The sequence below is a fragment of the Impatiens glandulifera genome, chromosome 5 (genome assembly GCF_907164915.1).
Source record: "Impatiens glandulifera chromosome 5, dImpGla2.1, whole genome shotgun sequence".
Classification (NCBI taxonomy): domain Eukaryota; kingdom Viridiplantae; phylum Streptophyta; class Magnoliopsida; order Ericales; family Balsaminaceae; genus Impatiens; species Impatiens glandulifera.
Genome location: NC_061866.1, coordinates 40,235,407 through 40,259,836, shown reverse-complemented (window position 1 = coordinate 40,259,836; position 24,430 = coordinate 40,235,407). Strand labels below are relative to the sequence as shown.

Below are 24,430 nucleotides of genomic sequence, written 5' to 3'. Positions count from 1 at the left end.
AGAACATGGCCCAGACAAGTTGCATAGGGCCTTGGGATTCTATTTTCTAATTTTTAATAATATTACATTAATAATTTTTTTAATTTTTTTTTTACCTTTAATATTAAATATATATTATACCATATATATATATATCTTTTTTATTATTTTAGGAACCCAAAATTTAAATTTATATTGGATTCAAATTCACAATAAAGGTCTTATAACATGGGCATGGAGGACACGGCCATATAAAAGACAGAAAGAAGAGTCACAGGCCTTGAAGAGGGATATGTGTATCGATTCGGGTTATGAAGATGGGTGGAGATAACTTGGGTGTAAAGTGAGAAAGAAAGTTGAAGAGGTGATTGGCGGGGAAAGATTGTAAGATAAAGGTGTTGAAGAGAATGATGTATGGGGGAATGGAATTGATAGAAGATGGTAAGAGTATAGGTTATGGAGGCAATGGAATGAGAGATTGTTAGGAAAAATTATTGCTCTAGCTTGAATAAGTTAGTATTGACGTGTGATTTACAGATTTATTTATTTTAATTAATAGTGTTAGTGGGTAGTGTAATGGATAGTATTAGTGATTATGATTAAATTGAAAGCTAAAAGCAACGTAAAAGCAACGTGAGTGACATTGGAGAGAAAGAAATTATTTGAACAAAGAAGATGGGTGAGGAAAAGAAAAGCTTTGTCGAATATATCAGCTTTTAATGGTCAGTTCTATGACCATTGGAGCGAAATGATGGAGAACTTTCTTAGGTCAAAAAATCTGTGGAGTCTTGTTAAAGATGGAGTTGAACAACCAGAAAGAGCGGATGTTTTTGATCGACAACAACATACGAAGTTTGAAGAAACCCAGACAAAAGATTACAAGTTAAAACATTACTTGTTTTTAGCGCTAGACAGGGCTACATTTGAGCAGGTGTTAGACAGAAGCTCTGCGAAATCCATATGGGTATCCCTTAAAGGTAAATATGGAGGAAATGAAAGAGTGAAAAAGTCTCTCTTGAATACACTTAGAAGAGAATTCGAGATCTTGGAAATAAAGCATGGTGAAGCCATTAAAGACTATTTCTCAAAGATTTTGGGCAATGCTAATAGGATGCGTAGCAATGGAGACCAGGTTGCAGACTCTATCATTTTTGAAAAAGTGCTAAGAACTTTGATAATGTATTTACTTATGTGGTTGTTTCTATTGAGTAAGCCATAGACACTAGAAATATGAGTGTGGATGAATTACAAAACTCCCTACAAGTTCATGAACAGAAATTTCTGAAAGCTAAAGAAGAAGAACAAGTCTTAAGAGCGGATGTGAGCAGCAGAAGTAGAGGAAGATCCACATATAGAAGAAGAGGTAGAGGCAGGGGAAGACCATATGATCGGGTCTCAGTCGAATGCTGCAATTGTCATCAACTAGGACACTATCGATCAGAATGCCCCAAGTGGCAAGAGAAGATTAATTACGCAAAAAAGGAGAAGGAAGAAATCTTGTTGATGGCTTTAGTAGAATCAAAGGAAATGCAAAGAAGTGGAATGTGGTATATAGACTATGGATGTTCTAACCACATGTGTGGTGAAAAAAAGGTGGTTTGAGCCGCTTAATCAAAGTTTTGAACACACTATTCGATTGAGAAATAATGTGTAGCTGGAAGTTAGAGGAAGAGGAAATGTAAGAATGAAGATTGGAGATATAGATCAATTTATCTCAAATGTCTAATATGTTCCAGAATTGAGAAACCATCTTCTAAGTGTGGGACAGATTCAAGAGAAAGGACTAAGTGTGATGTTTGAGGAAGGGCAGTGTAAGGTGTTTTATCGTCGGGATAGGCTAATTTTGTTTACAAAATGATGAAAAACAGGCTATTTAGTTTTTCTTCTACACAAATAGCACGATCTTCTAATCACAGCCCATCCAAACAATGTTTTCAAGCTATCTCGGAATACTCTGTTAACTCTGCTCCAAAAAGACCCTCTTCTGAAATGATTCATATCTGTGGCATTGCATATTTGGACATCTTAATTACAACCGTCTTCAAAGAATGCATTCAAAGAGAATGGTAAATGGATTGCCAGATATCAGAGCACCAAACAAAATATGTGGTGATTGTCTAGTGAGAAAGCAGCATAGAGACAAGATGATAAAAAAGAGCACAAGGAGGAGCAAGAGAAAACTGCAACTTGTTCACAATGATTTGTGTGGACCTATAAATCCAACATCTACTAATAGAAAAAGGTACTTTCTTTCGCTTATTGATGATTATAGTAAAAAGATATGGATTTATTTTCTGGTTGGAAAATTAGAAACATTTGAACACTTTAAGAATTTCATAGTTAGAATTGAAAGAGAATACAAAGAAAATGTAGCATGTTTAAGAAGTGACAGGGGGTGAGTTCACATCAAGAGAATTTAAAACATTTTGCAAAACAAAAAGAATTAAGAGACAACTCACACTTCATTCACACCACAACGAAATGGAGTAATGGAAAGAAGGAACCACACTATTATGAATGCTGTAAGAAGTATGTTGGCTAACAAAAATTTACCAAGAAGTTTTTGGCCAGAGTCAGTACAATGGAGTGTTCATGTGATGAAACAAGACACCTGAAGAGATATGGTGTGGTTCTAAAACTTTAGTGAAACACTTTAGGATATTTGAGTGCTTGTGTCATGTACATATACCTGACCAAAAGAGGACAAAATTAGATGATAAGGGTCATGTATGTATATTACTTGGTCTAAGTAAGGAGTCCAAAGCTTATAAACTATATGATCATATATCTAAGAAGGTGATAGTGAGTAGAGATGTGATATTTGAAGAAAATGAGTACTGGAATTGGAAAGAAAATGTGGTTGACAAAGGTCAAGAAATTGAATGGAAAGATCACCATCTTAGTGATGGCAGTGAGAATGAAGAAGAAACAATAATTGTTGTAGAAGACAAATAAGTCATTCAACAAGATGAATCAACATCAAACCAACTAAGAAATGAAGAAATTGATGCACCATCTAACACAGACACCCCAACATCTGAAAGAAGTAGGAGACTAAATAGGAGGGCTCCTAGTTGGTTGAGAGACTATGTAACTAGTGACTGTGAAATAGACGAATATGGAGAAGAGATTGTTATGTATGCTCACGCAGATCCTATTTTCTTTGAAGAAGTAGATGAGAATTCAAAATGGATGGAAGCTATGAAACAAGAAATATCTTCCATAGAAAAGAAAATGATAATTGGACACTAGTGGATCTGCCTCAAGGAGCTAAAAGCATTGGAGCTAAATAGATTTTTAAGACAAAGCTCAATAAGTGTGGTGATATTGACAAGTTAAAGGTCAGACTTGTGGTGAAATGATATGCTCAACAATATGGAATTGATTATACAGAGGTATTTGTCCCTGTTGCAAGATGGGATACAATTAGGATGGTAATAGCAATGACAGCTCAAAACAGTTGGAATATATTCAAATTGATGTGAAAAGCGCTTTTCTGAATGGTAGTTTAAATGAAGAAGTATACGTTGAGCAGTCCAAAGGATTCAAGAAAAAGGGAGAAGAACATAAGGTTTACAAGTTAAAGAAAGCCTTATATGGCTTGAAACAAGCTCATAGGGCATGATATAGTCAAATCGACACATACTTTATCCAAAAGGGGTTCGAGAGATGTCCATATGAACCTACATTATTCATCAAGAGATGTCCATATGAGCCTACATTATTCATCAAAACTATTGGTAACATTGATATTGTTGTTATTGGCATTTATGTAGATGATCTCATTATTATAGGGAATGATGAATTTCTTATAAAAACTATTATGGAATCATTAATGCTAGAGTTTGAGATCTGGGAAAAATGAAGTTTTTCTTAGGAGTTGAAGTGGCTCAAACTGAAACTGAAATATTTATTGGACAACAAAAATATGTAACTAAACTGCTAGAGAAATTTGGTATGGCTGAATGCAACTATGTCCTTAATCCAATAGTTCTAGGTATAAAGATATTTAAAGATGAAGAAAGTAAAAAGATTGACAACACATATTACAAGCAAATGATTGGTAGCCTTAGATATCTAACTACTATTAGATCTGATATCTTGTATGTAGTAGGTATTGCTAGTAGGTATATGAAAAGACCTACAGAACAACACTTAAGTATAGTTAAGAGGATATTTCGATATTTGAAGGGAACTATTATTGCTGGTATTTTCTACTGCAAAGAAATTGTGGAATAATATTTAATTGGTTTCACAAATGATAGCAAAAGAACGTTATGTATTTATGATGAGAAAAAGTTTTGTAGTCTGGACATCGAAGAAACAACCAATTGTAACACTTTCAACAATAGAGGATGAATATGTGGCTGTTGCTTCTTGTGTGTGTCGAGGAATTTGGATGAAAAGAATTCTTGAAATACTTAATCATTCCAAACAAAAGTGTTTGAAATTATTCTTTGATAATGCTTATACTATTAAACTATCTAAAAATAATGTTTACATGGAAGCAAACATATCCATATTCCATATCATTTTATTCGAGATCTTTAGTTATTATAACTCATTCATTGCAGGAGTGATGATTAATTGGCTGATGTGATGACAAAACCATTGAGGCCAAGTGTGTTTCAAAGCTGAGAAGATAGTTATTTGCTTTATGTTGAATAAATTAGTATTGACTTGGTCATTAGAGGCTTATTTATTTTAATAGAAATGATTAGGTGAGGGAATTTGGTGAGGGAATGACTTGGCATAATCTTATTCGTTGAAAAAATCAAATAATTTCTCTCTTTTCTCTCTTTCCTCTCATTTTTACATTTTCCAACCAATGAAAGATGCCAAGTCATTCCCTCACTAAATTCTCTCTCTCTATCACTCCTCTTATTTTAATTGGTAGTGATAGTGAATAGTATTAATAGTTATGATTAAATTTTTATTTCAGTTATTTTCTTAAAAATTTAAGTAGTTTGATTATTTATTTGTTTTATCACTATTTAAAGCTAAAACATATTAATAAAAGATGTGTGGTTTTCATTTCATTTATACTTATTTCACATAGATAAAGAGAAGACGACGGATAGGGTAAGTGTGGAGGATCAAACCCGTTTTGATGATTTGGGTGTGTGCTTGTTTGAGAGAACTTAGGGTTTTTCATATCGTTGTAGAAGATGAAGACTCTGATGGTTGAAGATGGAATAGAATGGTTTGAACATTGTGAAATATAGAAATAACCACATTCACATTATGTCTCATTTGAAGTGTTTTATTAAATTGAACTAATTAAAATCAAAATCAAATTATAATTTTTTTATAAATTAGCATTAGTTATATACGATTATTATTATAATATAATTATGTATAAAATTAATCTTTAAAATATCAATAATATATATATATAAACAAATAACTATTTAAAAAATTAATTACTTAGTTTTGAATTTATAAATACTTAATTTATGTATTATAAATATAAATAATTTATAAACTCATAAAATTTTAATATATTATATTAAAATTATAATAATTTTAGATTTATTTTACCAAATTTAGTGATTAATGTGCTAAATATGTGACAATTATTTAGATATTATATAACTTAAAAATAAATAATATATAATTTTTTAAAACATTTATATTAATATTTTAGTATATATTTCAAACAATTTATTAGAATTTTACTCTCTTTATTTTAAAAATTAGTTATTAATTTATATAATATATATATATATATATAATATTTTATTAAATTATACAGTTTCACATATATTAATTAATATTTTTCTTAATTATTATTATTATTATTTTTAATTTATAAATTATATAATAATAATAATAATAATAAATACTTTTTAATTATACAGTTTCACGTATATTAATTAATATTTTTATTAATTATTAATATTTTTATTTATAAATTAATAAATATTTTTTAGAATTATTTAATTTAATTTTATGTAATTTAAAATAATTTATATAAGTATTTGAAAATTAAATAATAAAATAATTAAAAGAATTTATATAAGTATTTGAAAATTAAATAATTAAAATAATTTATATAAGTATTTGAAAATTAAATAATTAAAATTAACTATATATATTTTAAACTTAAGAATTAATATATAGTATTTATAAATAAGTTTTTACTTTTATATAATAATAATTTGGTTAAAACTTAATATAATTCAAATATTTTTTTTATATATTATATATTTAACTAAATTCTTATTATCTAAAACAAATTATTAATATATTTTAATTTTTTTTATATATATATTATATATTTAATTTAATTAATTATTATTCCATTTTTTAATAATATAAAATAACTTTTTTAAAATTATTAATTTTATTTAAAACTTAAAATTTATAAATAATTACTTTTTATTTATATATATTTTAAATTAAATATTTTGAAATTATTTAATAAATTTAAAGATATTAAATTTTCTAAGACAATTATTTTTAATAATACATTTTACTTATTTATAAGTAATTTATTGATTTTTTATTATAATAGTTTAATTTTTAAAATATATTAATAATATAATTTATTATAAAATGTTAAATTTATAAATTATATTTTTATATAAAAAAATTTTATTATTGAAATTGTTTTTTAAAATTTAATTACATTATATACTTTGTATTAAAATTAATTAAAATTTTATATATTTTATTATAATTATTTGTTTTATTATTTTTGTAGTTTTTATTATAAATAAATATTTTCTTATCTAATAGTAATAGGTAAATTATTGTTATTTTTTTTATTATAATATATTTTTATTAAAAATATGATTATTTAGTTAGAGTTACAATAAATAATTTATTGTTTTTAATTTTTTTGTGCTGATAAATAATTAATTAATTTTATAAATTTATTATTAAAATTTAAAAATAAATTAATTTACATAATTATTAATTTTAAATCTAATAATATATTGATAAATGTTTTAAAATATTTATTTGAGAAGAATGATAAAAATAATTAATTATATTCTATTTATATAAATTATTTTAAGAATAAACTTTTAATATTAAATTATTATATTTAAAATTTTAATAAAAATATTTTTTTTATTTAAATATTTTTATAAAAAATTATATTTGGTTTTGAAAATTTATTTATTTATTTATTTATAAATTTATTACTAATTTTAATATAATTGTAATATAAAGAAAATAACATTCATTTTCATCTTTTTAGAGGACAGACTAGGTTGAATATGATTTTTATAACTTTGATTCTATAAAAACATATAAAATTTATTTATAATACAATATAAAATTACATATAATAGAAAAAAATAATACAATATAAAATTATATATAATAGAGAAAAAATAATTAAATATAATAAATTATATATATTTGGAGAGAGCAAATTTATATATATATATATTAAAATAAATAAACGTTTAATATTGGTTTATGAAAATAGAAAAATAAATAAATATAAATGAATTTAATATTTGTTTATGAAAATAGAAAAAAATAAATATAAATTAATTATAAAATATAAAATATATATATATATATATATATATAATATCTTAAGAGGGATAAACCTTGTGTTGAAAAAAATATATGTTAAATTTATTAATTATTATTAATTTTAATTTATAAATTAATAAATATTTTTTAAAAGTATATAATTTAAATAATTTATATAAGTAATTGAATATATAATAGTTTAAACTAAGAATTAATATATAGTTTTATAAATAAGTTTTTATTTTTATATAATAATAATAATATTTTTTAAATTAATTTGGTTGATATATAATATAATTCAAATAATAATTATTTTTAATAAAATAAATAATATATTTTAAAAATATTAAAATATAATTTTTTTTCATAAAAATAATCATATAAAATATCTAATATATTCAAATTTTCATTTCTTTCAGTTTTATATATTATTTATTTAACTAAATTAAATATAAATATATTTTAATTATATATATATATATATATATATTTAAAGAATATATATTTTATTTTTAAAATATATTAATAATATAATTTATTATAAAATTTAAATTTATAAATTATATTTTTATATAAAAAAATATTATTATTTGAAAAATTAATTAAATTATATAAATTTTTTATTAAAATTAATTAAAATTCTTTATATTTTATTATAATTATATTTTTATTATTTTTTGTTTTTATTACTTTTTTTATTATAATATATTTTTATTAAAAATATAAATATTTATTTATACATTACAATAAATTTTTGTTTTAATTTTATTTTTTTTATCTTATAAATTATTATTAAATTTGATAAATTTATTATAAATTATTATTAATTTTAAATATATATTAATTTACATAATTATTAATTTTAAATTTAATAATATATTAATAAATGTGTAAAAATATTTATTTAAAGAAGGATGAAAGTTATATTTAAATGTAATTTCCATTCTTTATTTATTAGTTCAAAATAATTATTTCTTTTTTTCTTTATATAATTTATATAAAGTAATTATTTTAAAAATAAACTTTTAATATTAAATTATTTATTTAAAATTTTAATAAAAATAGATATTTGTTATTTAAATAATTTATGAAAATTTTAAATATGATTTTGAAAATTTTATTTATTTATAAATTTATTACTAATTTTAATATAATTGTTAATATAATAAATAAAATAACAAACATTAATTGAAATAATATATATTAACATTATTATTTTACTATTACATAATTTAGTTATAAAATTCTATAATATTTATTATAATTTAAATTTAAAAAATTATTAATTATTATTGTGAATATTTTGAATTAAAATTAAAATAATTATTTTATTTATTCATATTAATTAAATTTAATAAAATCCTAACTTTTTTTAGTTTGTTACTAAATACAAACTATAATTCATAAATATATTTTTATTATTATCATGCAACTTATCTTTAAATTTTTTATTATAATCCAATTAAATTTAAAATTACTTAAAAAAATATTATTATATAGACTCAAGTTTCATCATTTATTTATTTATTTATTTATTTATTTATTTATTTATTTATTTATTTATTTATTTATTTATTTATTTATCAGATCTCTTTTTAATTTTGTTAGTTAGACAAAATATGTAAAAATATGATATAATAAAAGATTGAGAAATGATTAGGTGAGATAATTTGGTGAGGGAATACTTGGCATAATCTTCGCGAAAAAATCAAATAATTTCTCTCTTTCCTCTTACTTTTACATTTTTCAAGTCATTCCTTCACCAAATTCCCTCTCTCTATCACTTCTCTAAAAAATTATATTATATTATATATATATATATATATATATATATATATATTATAGAAAAATAAATGAGTTATATATATTATAAAAAATAAATGAGTTATTTATATTATATTATATTATATTATATATATATATATATTAGAAAAATAATGAGGGTGAATGTTTTTAATAATATTGTTGATATAAATATAAAAATAAATAATGAGAATATATATATATATATATATATATATATATATATATATATATATATATATATATATATATATATATATATATATATATTAATCCTCTATCTATGGTTTTTTAAGAAAATGAAATTGAATAAATCCCATATAAGTGAGGCCTAGAGCCCCAAGTTGAGGAATGGCACATCATTGTTACTTTTGTTAAAGAATGAAATGATTGAAACTTATACTTTGGGGAAAAAACCAAAAAAATGAAAATGTCAAAAAGTGAACTAGAATAAACTCTAAAAATTTCTAAAAAATTGAAAAATGTTTATGTGTTAGTTGAGGTATTGAAATCATCATTCACACTCACTCAGACTCTAATCATGATTGCTATGGCAATAAAAGAATGTATCGGTTCTACCAGATATACCTTGGGGACGGAAAAAATGGCTCAAGTGGTTGAAGTATTGAAATCACTATTCGTTGTCTACCTAAACTCTACTCTTAATTGCTACGACAAGGGCGATGATGTATCGATTCTACCAGATACACCCACGAACCAAAAAAGAAAAAAAAGAGAGAAAATGACATATGAAAACCCAAAGAAGAAAGTTGAAGAACCTCTCCCAAATGTTTTTGCGATGAGTTGAACTTTCAAGAAATATGGTTCAGGGTCGAGCAAACAAAAATAAGTTGCACTCTTTAATCAAAATGTCAAAATGTTGACTACCTTTCTCGAGGGTTATGATCATGGATAATCGTTTGTACACGAGATCGAATTTATAGTTGATATCTCAAAAGTGGGAAAAAAGAAATTGTATTTCTTGATGAAAGTAAAATCATCACAAAGGACGAAAATGATATTCAAAATCTAGCCCCAAATACGTTTTGAATTCGAAAATTTCATGATTCATTACAAAGGATCAAGGTTAATTCCAATCTCGAAAAAGAAAAGAGATAAATAAGGATAGGAATTGGGGGAACAAAAAAAAAGTGTTCCTTTGTCCAAAAATATGACTCATTTGTCCATAAATATGACTTTAAAAACATCGACTAATTTTAAATTAGTTGTGAATGCCATTTTGGAAAAAGAAAAGGGAGACAAGGATTTTGTTGAAATATTCCCTTAAAAGGCATAAAGCCATGACCGATACTGCAAAAACAAAATAAGCAAAAATTTGAGTCTTCTAAATCCTATTTGTTGATAGGTACGTGAGTTCATTCGCACACGATCTCGTCTAAACCATAATTGTAGTTAGGTATCCAAAACTCTATCTATTGATAGGTGCGGTAGATCGTTTTTTTACAATTTTGCTAAAAACCCTAGTTGTTATTAGTTATATAAACTCTATTCGTTTATAGGTACGTGAGATCGTGCGTACATTATCCTATCAAAACCCTAATTGTCGTTAAGTATTTAAACCATGTCTATTGATATGTATGTGAGATCTTTCGTACACGATCCCGTCTAAGCCCTAATTGTAGTCAGGTATCCAAAACCCTATCTATTGATAGGTGCGATAGATCATTTTTATACGATTCTGCTAAAAACCTTAGTTATTATTAGGTATTTAAGCTCTATTTTTCGATAGGTGCGAGAAAACATTCGTACACGGTTCCGCTATTAGCCTTGTTTGTTAACAAGAATAGAGATTATTTGTAAGATAATCTGTTAACAATCTTGTCTATCGATAAGGATCTGAGATCATTTGTACATAATCTAGTTAAATCCCTATTTGTTGATAGGTCGAGATATCATTTGTATATGGTTTCGTTAGAAACCCTATCTGTTGATAGGTGCGAGAATTCGTTCGTACATGGTTCCGTTATAAACTTTGGTTATTAACAAGCATAGAGATCATTTGTAAGATAATTCATTAACAATCTTGTTTGTCGACAAGAACCCGAGATCATTTTTACATGATCTAGTTAAAGCCCTATTTGTCGATAGGTCGAGACATTATTTGTATATGATTTCATGTAAAACTCTATCTATTAATAGGTACGTGAGATCATTCGTACACGATTCTGTTGTGAACCTTGTTTGTTAACAAGTATAAAGATCATTTGTAAGACGATTTGTTAACAATCTTGTTTGTCGACAAGGACCTAGATTATTTGTACATGATCCAGTCTAAACTCTATATAACGATAGGTTGAAATCATTGCATATGATTCTGTTTGAAATCCTATTTATTGATAGATTGAGAAATCGTTTGTACACGACTCCATGACTAAATCTTATTCGTTAATAGGTCGAGACATCGTCAGTACACGACTTTGTGACTAAATCCTATTTGTTAATAGGTCGAGACATCGTTCGTACATGACTCTATGACTAAATCCTATTTATTACTAGGTCGAGACGTCATTCATATAGGGAACCCCGTGACTAAATCATATTTATTAATAAGTTGAGACGTCGTTCGTACACGACTCTATGACTAAATCCTATTTATGGATAGGTCGAGACATCGTTCGTACATGACTTCGTGACTAATATTTATTAATAGGTCGAGACGTCCTTCATACACGACTCCGTAACTAAATATTATTTGTTAATAGGTCGAGACGTCGTTCGTACATGACTCTATGGCTAAACCCTATATGTCGATAGGTCGAAACATTATTTGTATATGGTTCTATTAGAAACCCTATCTGTTGATAGGTGCGCTAATCATTCGTACACAGTTTCTTCTAGAAACTCTATTTGTCAATAGGTCGAGACATTATTTGTTTATGATTCCATTAGAAATCCTATCTGTTGGGTCAAATTATTTTGACTAAGTGTCAAAGTAGTTTGACTATTGGAATTTTGATGATGAATGTATATAAAACTAAATTTATGTTGTCTAACTGTTTTGGGTGCATGTGTATCAAAAATAGGATATATTAGACTCAGTCTTAATAAGGATCATTAGACTGATTTGGCATTAAAAATATGGAGTTAGACGTACAGTCTAACTAGCGGAGTTAGACGTGCAGTCTAACTAGCAGAGCTAGACGTGCAGTCTAACTCCTTCAGATTAGTCTGAAGGGATGTATAGTTAGATGTGCAGTCTAACTAATGAAAGTTAAACGTGTAGTCTAACTCCTTCAGATTAGTCTGAAGTAAATTGTAATTAGACGTAAAGTCTAATCCCATTAGACCAAGTGGTCTAATGGATGCTTCTATTAGACGGGGGCGTCTAATTTCAATAGACGAGGTCGTCTAAGTGAAATACGTCTAATGCAAAGCTTAAGCAGTTGCTTGAAGCTAACACCCGTCTACCCGCGATCAACTAGTTGTACGCTACTCCTACTCCACTTTCCTGTGAAGATCAGTATGACATCCAGCTGCAACCAATTGATTAATGCCACGTAAGCAAATATTCTTCCCACTACTTGTTTTTGCAGAAATATCCTTGAAGAATACTTGGCGCACTACCAGATTGGTATGGCCACGATCCTAGTACTCAGAGTCTGATGTGTACTATGGAGGCGTTCCAATGGAAGCTCGCCACGTGTCATTATGAAGATTTGACCATTGGTACATGCTCCTATTTAAAGATCCTCAAGGACAACGGAAGAATCATCGATCTATCGATACTCAGATTATTCTATCTTAAGCATACAAATTGAGTGAGCTTCTTTCTTGCTTTTATAGAGTGTTCAATCAAAAAGAGTTAGAATCAAAGCATTGTATTAGCTGAGTGATATTTTCATTTTGTAAGTTGAACAGAGCCTATTCTGTTCAACAGAGAGCTAGTCATGCGATTGTATTTAATTCGTTGTAAGTTTAGTGAATCCTTCCGGTGGTTGGAAGAAGGGGTGACGTAGGAGAGTTAACTCTGAACATCCATAAACAAACTGTTGTGTTGTTTCTTTCTGTCATCTTTTCATTCTTTGTTCTTCGCTTCAAACCCAAGCAAACATTTCCGCACTTGAATCGTTCAAGAGTTTGCAAGAGTTTGTGCAGAATAGAAAGTGATCTAAATCCTTAACAGGATTTCTATCAAATCGTTTGTCCTAAGCCGTTATCAATCGCCAGACCCCCGTCTCTATTGATTACGCCGATTCTATCACTATCTGTGGATAGGTGCGTCAATCGTTCGTACATAATTTCGTTTGAAAACACTATTTGTCAATAGGTCAAAACATCATTTATACATGATTCCTCTAAAACCCTATCTCTCGATAGTTATCACCTATCCCAACATCACCACGACAAAATATCTCAAAAACAAAAATCATATATCTCGATAGGTACTCCAGTTAAAATATTATTCATCAATTGGTATATTCTCAATTCTTAAAAAAGGAGCCTTATTTGTTAACAAGCACGACGACGATCATTCATACATGATCCGACCCAAAACCTTTTTCATTCGAACAAGTACCTTAAAATTCTATCTCTTGATAGCATCAATTTCCTTGTTCATCAACAAGCACGTAGATCATTTGTACATGATCTATTAATAATCTCATTTGTTGACAAGACTCGAGATATCTATACATGATTCTTACAAAACTGTATCCCTCGATAGGTCCTCGAACAAAACCATATCACTTGATAGGTAACCAAGCAAACCCTATCTCTTGATAGGACCCTATCTCTTGATAGGACCCTATCTCTTGATAGGTACTATAGTGAAATCCTAAGTTTCTAAATAGATCTTTTCTTATCAACCCACAAAAGTCTATCTATTGATAGCACCACAATCATTTGTATGTGATTGTTTTCTACCTCACCTGTGAGTGACCTTCTTGGAAAGTTTGTTAACTCCCGTGGTAAATCTATTTGTGGATAGTACCATGATCATATGTATACATGATTGCATGATACATTACTTGTTAGTAAGCCCCATAAGTAAACTTGTTAGATCTCACTAAAACTTATATGTTGATGGTCTAATGATCATATGTTTACGATCACCCTAAAAATGTTACTCGTTACTAACCCACATGAAACGTTACTAAAACTTTCATATTCCTGGCATATCTCATGACAATAACCTTAGTCATTAATACATTACTAAACATTAATAATATGTTCATATTCATGCCAGACATGAATTGATGTTTCAATACCTATGATTATCATTATCCCATAGATTTTACCGTTGCGTTGTTAAGCTCTATGAAATAGGGTTTCTCAAAAATTATCCTTGTTAGGATAATCACCAAAGAAAGATTCTTATAGCAATGCTTGGAAATACCTTGACAAGATGTTATACACAGCATCACCAGGTCATTCCAATAATCAGCACACTACGTGTTCTATCTTTCTAAACCCCCTCATTATAAATTGGATTAGATAACCTAGTGTTAAATGTCATACTTGAATCAACATTTTCAAAAACTAGATTGTTGTATTCAAACTCAATTTGAGAGGGGCACTATATAAGCACTAAAAATCTACACAGCAATTTATAAAATTAAAATAATTATTATAATTTATTTTTGAAGAAATAAAATCAAAATAATTAACCCCATAGTCAAAACCTAATTAAAGCAATTAATAATACTAATTATTGTGATATCTGAAACATAATTAATTAAAGAAAATGGTCAAAATAATAAAAATAAAAATATTTGGGATAATTGTTATACTCATTTATCTTAAAATAATTTTAGAAACATTAGGGATTAAAATAAATAATTTAGGATGAAATGAGGTACCCATTTTATCTCCCAAAATTATTTATTTAACCCTAAAAATATACATAAAATAAATTAAAATAAATTGGTAAAAAAATATTTGCCATAATTATTTTAATATTTTGTGTATATAAAAAGTTCAAAATTAAAACCAAAATGTTGAAAGAAAAATCAATTTCAAACAAACCCTTAATGTTTTACATAAAAAAATTAAAATTCGCGATCCAATGTGGCTGAAATTATGAGAATCGGCTACAATAGGAATCGCGTCCATCAGATGGACACTGGATTCTCATCCAACTTTCAAAAGCAGGTCGCATAGCCCGTTAGACAAAACGCTAACGAAACGCCTAGACGTTGATGGACTGCTGACAGAACGCTAGACGCGCACGAAACGACGTTAATTTGGCCTCTAGTCATCTTCCTCATCGCGATGCCACAAGGATAATATGAAAGACCCGTCTTTGATTTTGCCAATTTAGAAATCAGCCTACAGTCAACCATTTCGGTTGTTAAAGGATGAAATGATCACCTTACCACGGTGATCATTTCTCCTACATCCATAGACATAATCAGTGCCTATATCAACAAGTTTGATCAAGAATATCCAAAATGCCATTAATGGCTTTTGGCTGATTCAATTCACTTGAAACTCACAACCGACCTTGGGCAACTTATTCGATGTTGTAGATTGTGGAAGACAATTCGATGTAAAGGGTTTTCTTATTAAAGCGGGTGGCTTTAATGTTTGTTTTCAATAGTGTGATTTTTGATATTTGTGTTTAAGGACCGAATTTGAATTTATATCAAACCTTGTGAGAAGGTTTGTTTAGAAATCTTCGGTAAGTGTTGGTGCGAAGTTGTCAAGTGGGTGTTGATGACCTAAGGGTTCTACCAAGAATGATAATTTCTAAGGTATGAGTTGAGAGTGCACTAATCATATACATGATTTGTTAGATTTTTTGTGCATGATTTAGCTAGAAGATTGTGGAGAACAAACGATACATCTTCATGTTTGTTGAAAATTAGTTGAAGGTTTTATTATAACTAATTGTTGTCTTGGCATAAGTGAGTGACATTATTTCACTATGTCGAGACCTTTGACTTGAAGAAATTCTCGGCTAAGATAAGTTTGGAGAGACTTTTCTTTGGAAAACGGTTATTGAAGAAGTCAAAATAAAAAAATAAAAAATAAAAAATAAAAAAAAGGCAGAGAGAGAAAATCTAGCAGCAGATTTTCGTCTAAAATCGTGTACGGTTCATCAAACTGACGATTAGAAATTCAAACGGAGTTCAATTATGCTGAGATTTTGTCAAGAGGTTGATAACTCCTTCCTCTACATTTTCAACAGGAGGATCAAGGTTTGGACGTCTCGAAGTTTGATTTTATGGGGCTTAATGTTTTTTCCTAGTTTGAGTTTTATTTTACTTATTTGGGACCAAAAAGTTTGTACATTTTTTGTTATGACCTTTTATCTTATTAGAAGAGCTAATCAAGATAAAGACAATAGTGAGATTATGTGTTTTACACTTGACAAAACATGATCGTTATATCTTGTGTTGCTCATTATTTTTTACCATTCATTGTGTGAAGACAACATCCTCAAACACAAAGCGAGATTGGTAGTGAAAAGCTATGTGTAGAAGCAAAGCATTGACTTTAAGGAGACCTTTGCAATGGTGGCGAAACTTGACACAATCAGACCAATTTTTGCCATCATAGCTCACCGTAGATGGGAGATTCACCACTTGGATGTCAAATCAACATTCCATAATGGTGACATCATAGAAGAAGTCTATGTTGCTCAACCTGAAGACTTCATCATCAAGAATAAAGAGCACAAGGTGTACAAGTTATACAAGGCTCTCTACGGACTACGTCAAGCACCAAGGGCATGTAACACTTGCCCCAATAAGAGAATGATGAGTCTCGGATTTGTGAAATGTTCTCAAGAGCAAGTTGTATACACAAGAAACCCTGGATAAGAAGTACTCATTGTTGGCGTATACGTCGACGACTTGATTGTGGCAGGATCAAACATCAAGGGTGTTGAGGAGTTCAAAAACTAGATGATGAAGGAGTTCGAGATGAGTGATATCAGGCTACTCTCGTACTATCTTGGTATCAAGGTGGACCAAAAGAAACATAGCATGGAGGTGAAGCATGAAGCTTATGCGAAGAAGGTGTTGAAACAGTTACAATGGAGGATTACAACTCGAGCAAGTATTCGATGGAAACAAAGTTGCAGCTCGGAAAGGATGTGGAAGACATCTTAGTGGATCCAAAGGAGTATATGTGTATCATTGGGTGTCTCAGGTACTTGACACACACTCGACCCGATATCTCTTATGCAATTGGCATAGTGAGTTGATACATGGAGCAGCCTACCACTCTACGCCAATAAGTAGTAAAACAAATTTTTCGTTACGTGAAGGGAACGACGAGCTATGAGATTCAGTTAAGAAGAGGATGAGAAGTCGAAGAACTCGTTAGTTTTACTGACAATGACCTAGCCAGTGACACAAACAATAGAAAAAACCCAGAGGGATGGTGTTTTATCTCAACGAGAATTTGATCACCTGGCAATCTCAAAAGTAGAGAATTTTTGCTTTATTTTCAAGTGAGGCGGAGTTTATGGAAGCTACTGCAGCGTCGTGTCAAGGAATTTGGATGAGAAAAACTTGTTGAGCAAGGTGCTCAGATGGCAAGAATTAGTCTAACTGTGCTAAGTTTAGCCACCGGTGCACATATCTTTTCGTTACCAATCTCGCTTTGTGTTTGAGGATGTTGTCTTCGTTGTTTCTTTTCAACTTGAAAACCCACTTTAACCCGAAGGACTTATGATTGGGTGATAAGTCAGTGAGTTCCCATGTCTTGTTCTTCCTGATAGACTCAAGCTCTTTGTTCATGGCCTCATTCTACGACTCTTCAACTACCGCCTCGTGATATGTTGTTGGCTCATCGATGGTGAGTAACAACAATTCATCAAGATCCATCTCTACCAGTAGTGTCTCTGCATAGACATCTCGTAGAATTCCAAACTCCATAGAATTTTGTACGAGCTTATTCTTATCATTTCACCACTCCCACTTCTTCTCCTGCTCGAACACGGTATCTCTACTTATACATATTTTTCCACAAGCTGGATCAAGAAATCTGCATGCCTTGCTTTCGTCTTCGATCTTCACATTTTCGTTAGTTTTCTCGTCGAGCTCATTGAGCTTCTCTCGATGGCCCGTCATATGGTTGCTTGTTCCATTGTCAAAGTACCACACATCGGTGTGATCACATTCATCACCACTTGTGAGGAGTTTCTCCATGACTTTCTCTTCATTAAGCAACACGACATTTAGTTCCTCCTTTAATGATTCTTGCACAAACTCTTCAAGGTTTGTCTCCTCGTCTTTGGGAAAATAATTCATCACTCTCTCAACAAACATTAATATTGGATCATCGTCATAGAATCTAGTGAGGGTTGTCTCATCGTCTTTAGACAAGGCATTCGTCACTCCCTCATCAAACATTAATGTTGACTCATCTTCATAGAAGATAATGAGATTTGCCTCATCATCAGACCTTTTATTAGGGTACTTAGACGCGTAGTGCCCGTACTTTTAAAAAGCGTAAAACTTCAATGTGCTCTTGTCTTTGCGGGGCTTGGTGTCTTCTTGTCGAGGTGAGGTTTATGTACGACCTAGCCCTTGACCTTGCCCTTTTCCACGACCTCGGTTATCTCCATTGTTGTCGTTGTGACTCGACGATCTAAAAGAAAGTTTGGCTTCTCCATTTCTCTTCATCCGCGACATCCATTCATCATGCGTGAGCAATATGTGCTCCTCCTCTTGGTCTTCATAGCTAAGAAGTCTCTCCTCGTGGACTTTGAGAGATTCCTCGACGGTCATATTCTTAAGGTCACCAAATTACTCGATCGTGGTAATGATCTTCATTTATTTTTTTGGTACGACTCTAAGGAACTTCTTGACGACAGAGATCTCTTCCACCTTCTCTCCCAACGAGAGAATACTAGTCATGATGGATGTCAATTTGGAAAAATCATCCACCGATTCCCCATTCTTCATGCAAATCGACTCGAATTGTGTCTTCAAGATTTGCAATTTTTTTCTTTCTTGACTCTCTCCACTCCAACATGCATTGTCTTTAACGTCTCTCACGCTAGCTTTGCAGAATCCTTCTCGGCCAACATGATAAAGATGTCATTGGGGAGCGCTTGATAGATGGCTGCGAGAGCCATTTTATCCTTCCATTCATTGGCCTCGTCGAGCATCACGACTTCCCACACTCCTTGTGCTTATAAGTTTACTCGCATCTTCAACGCCCACACAGAGTAGTTACTCTTTATAAGTAACGGATAGGAGAGCCTCACGTTACCTTCACTTTCGATCTTCATTTTCGCTGCATCTCTAGTTGATATTGTCGACGATATGTTCTTCAAATAGGCTCTAATACCAAATGTTGGCTATAATTATCGGACCAAATGTTGGCTCTCACTATCAGATCTTTTGAGAACAATTATGAAGAAATAAAACTCTGGAAAATAGATAATAATATATTAAAGAAGAAAAGTCTTATGAGTCTTAAGTGTTGTATATCAACATTTACAAACAACCCTTATAAATGGGTAATTAGCCTAGAAATCCTAAATTACGTATACATACAGGTTCAAGCCCATTAATATAATTAAATAAGTCATAATTACATAAAATATAATTAATACCAACAACTCTCAATTTACTGATAATTAATGCTTAAACTCATAATCTCCCCCGTAAGTTTGATTTGGTTTGAGATTCTTCACGCCGAGCAGCTCTCGCATCTTTGCGAATTTGACTATTGCTAGTGCCTTGACGCTAACGTAGTTTCTCGTTCTCATAAGAAGTCACTACAGTAAGAAGTCACTACAGTTGCGTTCAAATACATTGCCTTATTAAACTGAACGAGAATGCGGCGGTCGGCGATGAAGGTATTTATAGAGAGAGAATTGAGAGATGATTGACTTTACTAGTGAATTTTTATCATTTTTCTTGCTACGGGTAGTTTGTATCAATAATGTCGATAAATTCCTGCTTATCCTTCATCGTTGTAGATATAGTGAGCGAATAGGGGAGAAGTAAACCGACAAAGTAGGAAATCCATAGTTATTTCCTTTGTTCGTCATCAACTCATTCATTATTGCTATCATTCCTTCTACCATGTTCTTTTTCCTCCTAATTATCGGTATAGTATGTAAATAAATAGTATTTTTATCGCCAAAATACATCTAGATCGATATTTCTTCAACCACAATATTTCCTCTTTCCGAAGAACCGAACCCTTTCATACTCCCAACATGTCTCTAAGCTTTTCAAAAAATGTGAACTGCGATGATCGAGAATACGTTACACGACTACAATTCGACTTAATAAGTTTCTAGGAAAGATAGTGGGGTTAGGAGACAGTTTCTTATTGGTTCTAATGTCATAGGCAGGAAGAAATAAGGAGTATGAGTTAATGATGTAATTGTTGAAGTCACTGATGATAGAGGGGTTAATACAAGTCGGCAGGCTGCGCGAACTTCTGATGACAGTTCTAATCCAGCTCGATGTACTCAGAAATCTCAGAAGGCAAATTTGGGTGAGAATGCTTCAATAACGGATGTCTCAAACCTGGCGAACGAATCTGCAGGTACTGTAGCTCAGTCCCAATCTGATGTTGTTATCCGTTCTCTTTCTGAGGGATAAAGGCTTTGTTTTGGGTGTTAATACAGGGTTTAAAGTAGGCAGAATCAGTATGTGGATATGTCTAATGCTCTAGCTTTCGTACTAGCTTTCTCGATCTTCTTCTCCTAGCTATCTGTCTAATCGACTGGAAAAGGCTCACATGGGTGTGCCTTGGACATACCTATACCCTCCTTATTTTATTACCTTCAGGGTAGGGATTTTAGCTAATCTTGGAATAAATTTTCAGTATCAAGCAATGGTTCAGTCTCTTTAACTACTCGAAAGAAAGAAAGACTCCTCATGAGCTTGATATGAAGGAGAAAAATATATGACAATTGAACTTAGAAAACCAGTCTCAAGGGATGTTATTTCTAAAGCGGTAGGATCAAAAGCTTTATTTAACTACAACGACTGTAATACCTGAAGAGAGATATAGAGCAGCAACGAGGGGATAGGAGAGGTATGAGGATAGTTTAACTACCACAAGTAGCTCGAAACTTGAATAAACCGGAAGGAAGGGTAAATACATCTAGGTGGATCTACCAGGAAAGATGATAATAAGTGTACCGGGTCCTCCAAATTTATATCTAGGAGCTGGCTAGCAAGTTCGGGCTATTCATAAGTACCTGCACTTACTAAAAGGGGTTTGTCAAGAAAGTACTTGTACTTACAACATTTGCTTCACTTTAAATAGACTAAGGCTGGCTACCCAGAAAATAAATGGTTTTCTATTCCAAAGGCTAGGTCATAAACCTGTTGAAAGAGGTTTAAACTTTGACTATCTTAACTTATATAAACATGATATCACCGCTAATATAAAAAAGTACTTACTTAACCCGGCTTACCGTTCTATTAAATGGAATGAAAGAGCTCTTAGAATTGCGCCAACAGATATACCATAAAATATATCTAAATAAAATAGAAAAGAACTTCTAGATATGCTATTAGATAGGCCTGGAGAGAGATCTATGCGCTCAGATCTGAGTATTTGGTTCGACTGAATGAATAGAATCTAGGGAGGCTGGTACGACATCGAAAGCTACTCCACCTCGATTAAGATAACTAGAACTCCTAATATCTAAAAGATAACTTCCAATGGTTGGAAAAGACTCCTACCTTCACTTCATAAGGAACTCACTAGCGCACTCGCTCTAATGAATGTAACGTGCCCCTACCTTCCCTGAAAAATCCACTGCAAAGAGATTCAGGCTCGAGAGTCCTCTTCCCTATCCTATTGTTCGAGTGATTGTTGCCTTGGAAGAAAATCCTGGCAAGCCTCGCATTGAAGCAAATTATATAACTAGATCGCAGGCATTAACACTAGAAGGTGATGGAACTAAACTAGCTTAGGCTATTTTCCTTGCGGCAGGCTCGAGAGACCTCTTCATAAGTTCTTTTTTTTAAGTAAGAAGAGGTATAAAATCACTCTACTCTATAGAGAGGGAGAGGAAACCATAGAATAATCCAAAGTTAATCACAAAACAAAGATGGGCAAGAGCAAAATCTTAATACCTCACAACTGGATCAATGGTTGGCCTTAGGACTACAAATGCGGAACCCCTACGTTGAGTAAATTAAGAGGTAGGTACTACTTAAAGTAAAGGTTTAAAAGGGATCGCTCACAGGGTAATACCCTGAGGGCATTCTAAAATCGATTAGCATTCCTAACTCGCTCACGGGGAAAAGATATTCTTCTTAGAGTAAGGCAGCTTACACAACCAGGACCTGCCCATTTGGGTGGCGACCTACTAGCATAGTAACAGAAAGGCATCGACGTGGGCACTAATACTTGTATTCCATCACTAAGAAAGGGTTTGTCGTTATCTAAGTCATTTCCATTGGCAAGAGGCACGCTAGCATCTCTACAAATTTGTTGAGGAGAGTTTTTCACTAAACTTGAAGGAAAAAAGATTGATTCATCACCCGAAAAAAGAAGAGAAAAAAGCCCTTCTCTTTCTAGCTATTCCATTACGAGACTTCTCAACCGCCTTGATAGCACCAAGTTGACTTGCCGCTCGACCCAATCTTGTGATTTCCAATGATGAAACCGAGAAGGACTAGACTAATTCGACTTCTCTCACTGGCTTGGTTTCTCGATATGAATAGGAAACCGTTCCAACCACTTCCACTTATGCGGGACATTCACTCTCAAAAGGATGATCGTCACTCTAACTCACGCCAACTGCCTCTCATAGGGAAAGCTTATTCCCTTCCGCCCTAGTTGCACTATTCCACCTACCTAATCCCGGTATTAAAATGGAAGTTGCCTCTGGAACTTCTTTTTTCGTTTTCCTATAAGGGAGGAGGCTTGTCTAAAATGCACATGGATGCCAAATAGAGTAGAATGTACATTTTTCGATGTAGTGGATTAGAGACAGTCATATATATATCGAGTATCTGACAAAAGGAACCTTACCAGATGATAGATACGAAGCGAATAAGCTAAAGAAGATGGTCGAAAGATATATCGTGAATGATGGTAAACTATTCAAAAAAGGCTTATCGGGAATTCTGTTGAGGTGTCTATCAGGTGATGAGTGGATGATTGATGAAGCTTGTACATTTCACATGTGTCCCAATTAAAATTGGTTTTCCACGTACAAAGAAGTTAGTGGTACAGTTTTGTTGGGAACACCAAAGAGCTTTGGGTACAATTATCCTTAAGGTGTATGATGGGGTTGTTAGAACCTTGGAGTGGAGGTACGGCATGTTCCAGAAGAATAATAATCGAATATAGAATAAATATTTCCACCAGTGGCTGCTCCGGCCACCAGTAGAGGCAGCGAAAACTCTCCAAGATCCTTAATATTAGAGCTCTAATACCATGTTAAATTCTTGAAGAGAAATATGTAAACTATATTATTCAAGTTGTTGTTTCAAACAATTACATGTCTCCCTTATATAAGAGTTTCAGTAATAACTAACTAACTACAATTAATAAAACTAACTAACAACTATTACAATTAATTAGTAGTTTTAATTAATAACTAATAAAAAAAATTATTAAACTGTATTATTATTTTTACAATCTTGAAAATTAGTCATTTTCAAAAATTATCCACTAGAACCTTCCATCAAACAACAAAGAGAGACCCATCACGATCTCGAATCAGCCATCATCACTTTTACTTCTCAAATACTCTCTTATTTATTCAAGCAAGCCCTCAAAAGCTGCAGCAATCTATGATTCTCTGCCCACATATTCTTCCTTTAGGCCAGCCGAATTAGGAAGAAGCAAACCGTTCCTATTGATGTTGGATTTCCTATCATAAATGTTACATTGCATATTGGTTTGTAATTTTAAATTTTTAGTTGAAAGTTCAGGTATTGAGTTTAAACTTCGACAAAAACATTTTTTAAAATTAAAAGATTAAGACGTCGTATAACAAATGAGATGAGGTGGCTACGTGAATTATTACAGACTCTACAATTAAAAATAAAGAGCAACATACTTGAGTTTCTTGGTTTTCATCTTCTAGCTATTAAGCATATTTAAAAAAACTTATATATTCTAACTCTTTAGTTTCCCTTATTTTGTATAAATTCATACTCTTGTAATTGTAAACATACAACATTCTTAATCCACATCAAGTTCTTTTCTATTTATCTTTTCTAACATGGTCATTATTCGGTTATAA

At 30.8% G+C, this 24,430-nt stretch overlaps 1 protein-coding gene across 1 annotated transcript; it reads left to right on the top strand.

The window, feature by feature from the left end:
- The first annotated feature begins 730 nt into the window (after positions 1–730).
- LOC124939339 lies at positions 731–1,581 on the top strand. Its single transcript, XM_047479821.1, has 2 exons — positions 731–1,138; positions 1,255–1,581. The coding sequence occupies exons 1-2, from the start codon at positions 731–733 to the stop codon at positions 1,579–1,581; spliced, it is 735 nt and encodes a 244-aa protein (XP_047335777.1).
- The last annotated feature ends 22,849 nt before the right edge of the window (positions 1,582–24,430 follow it).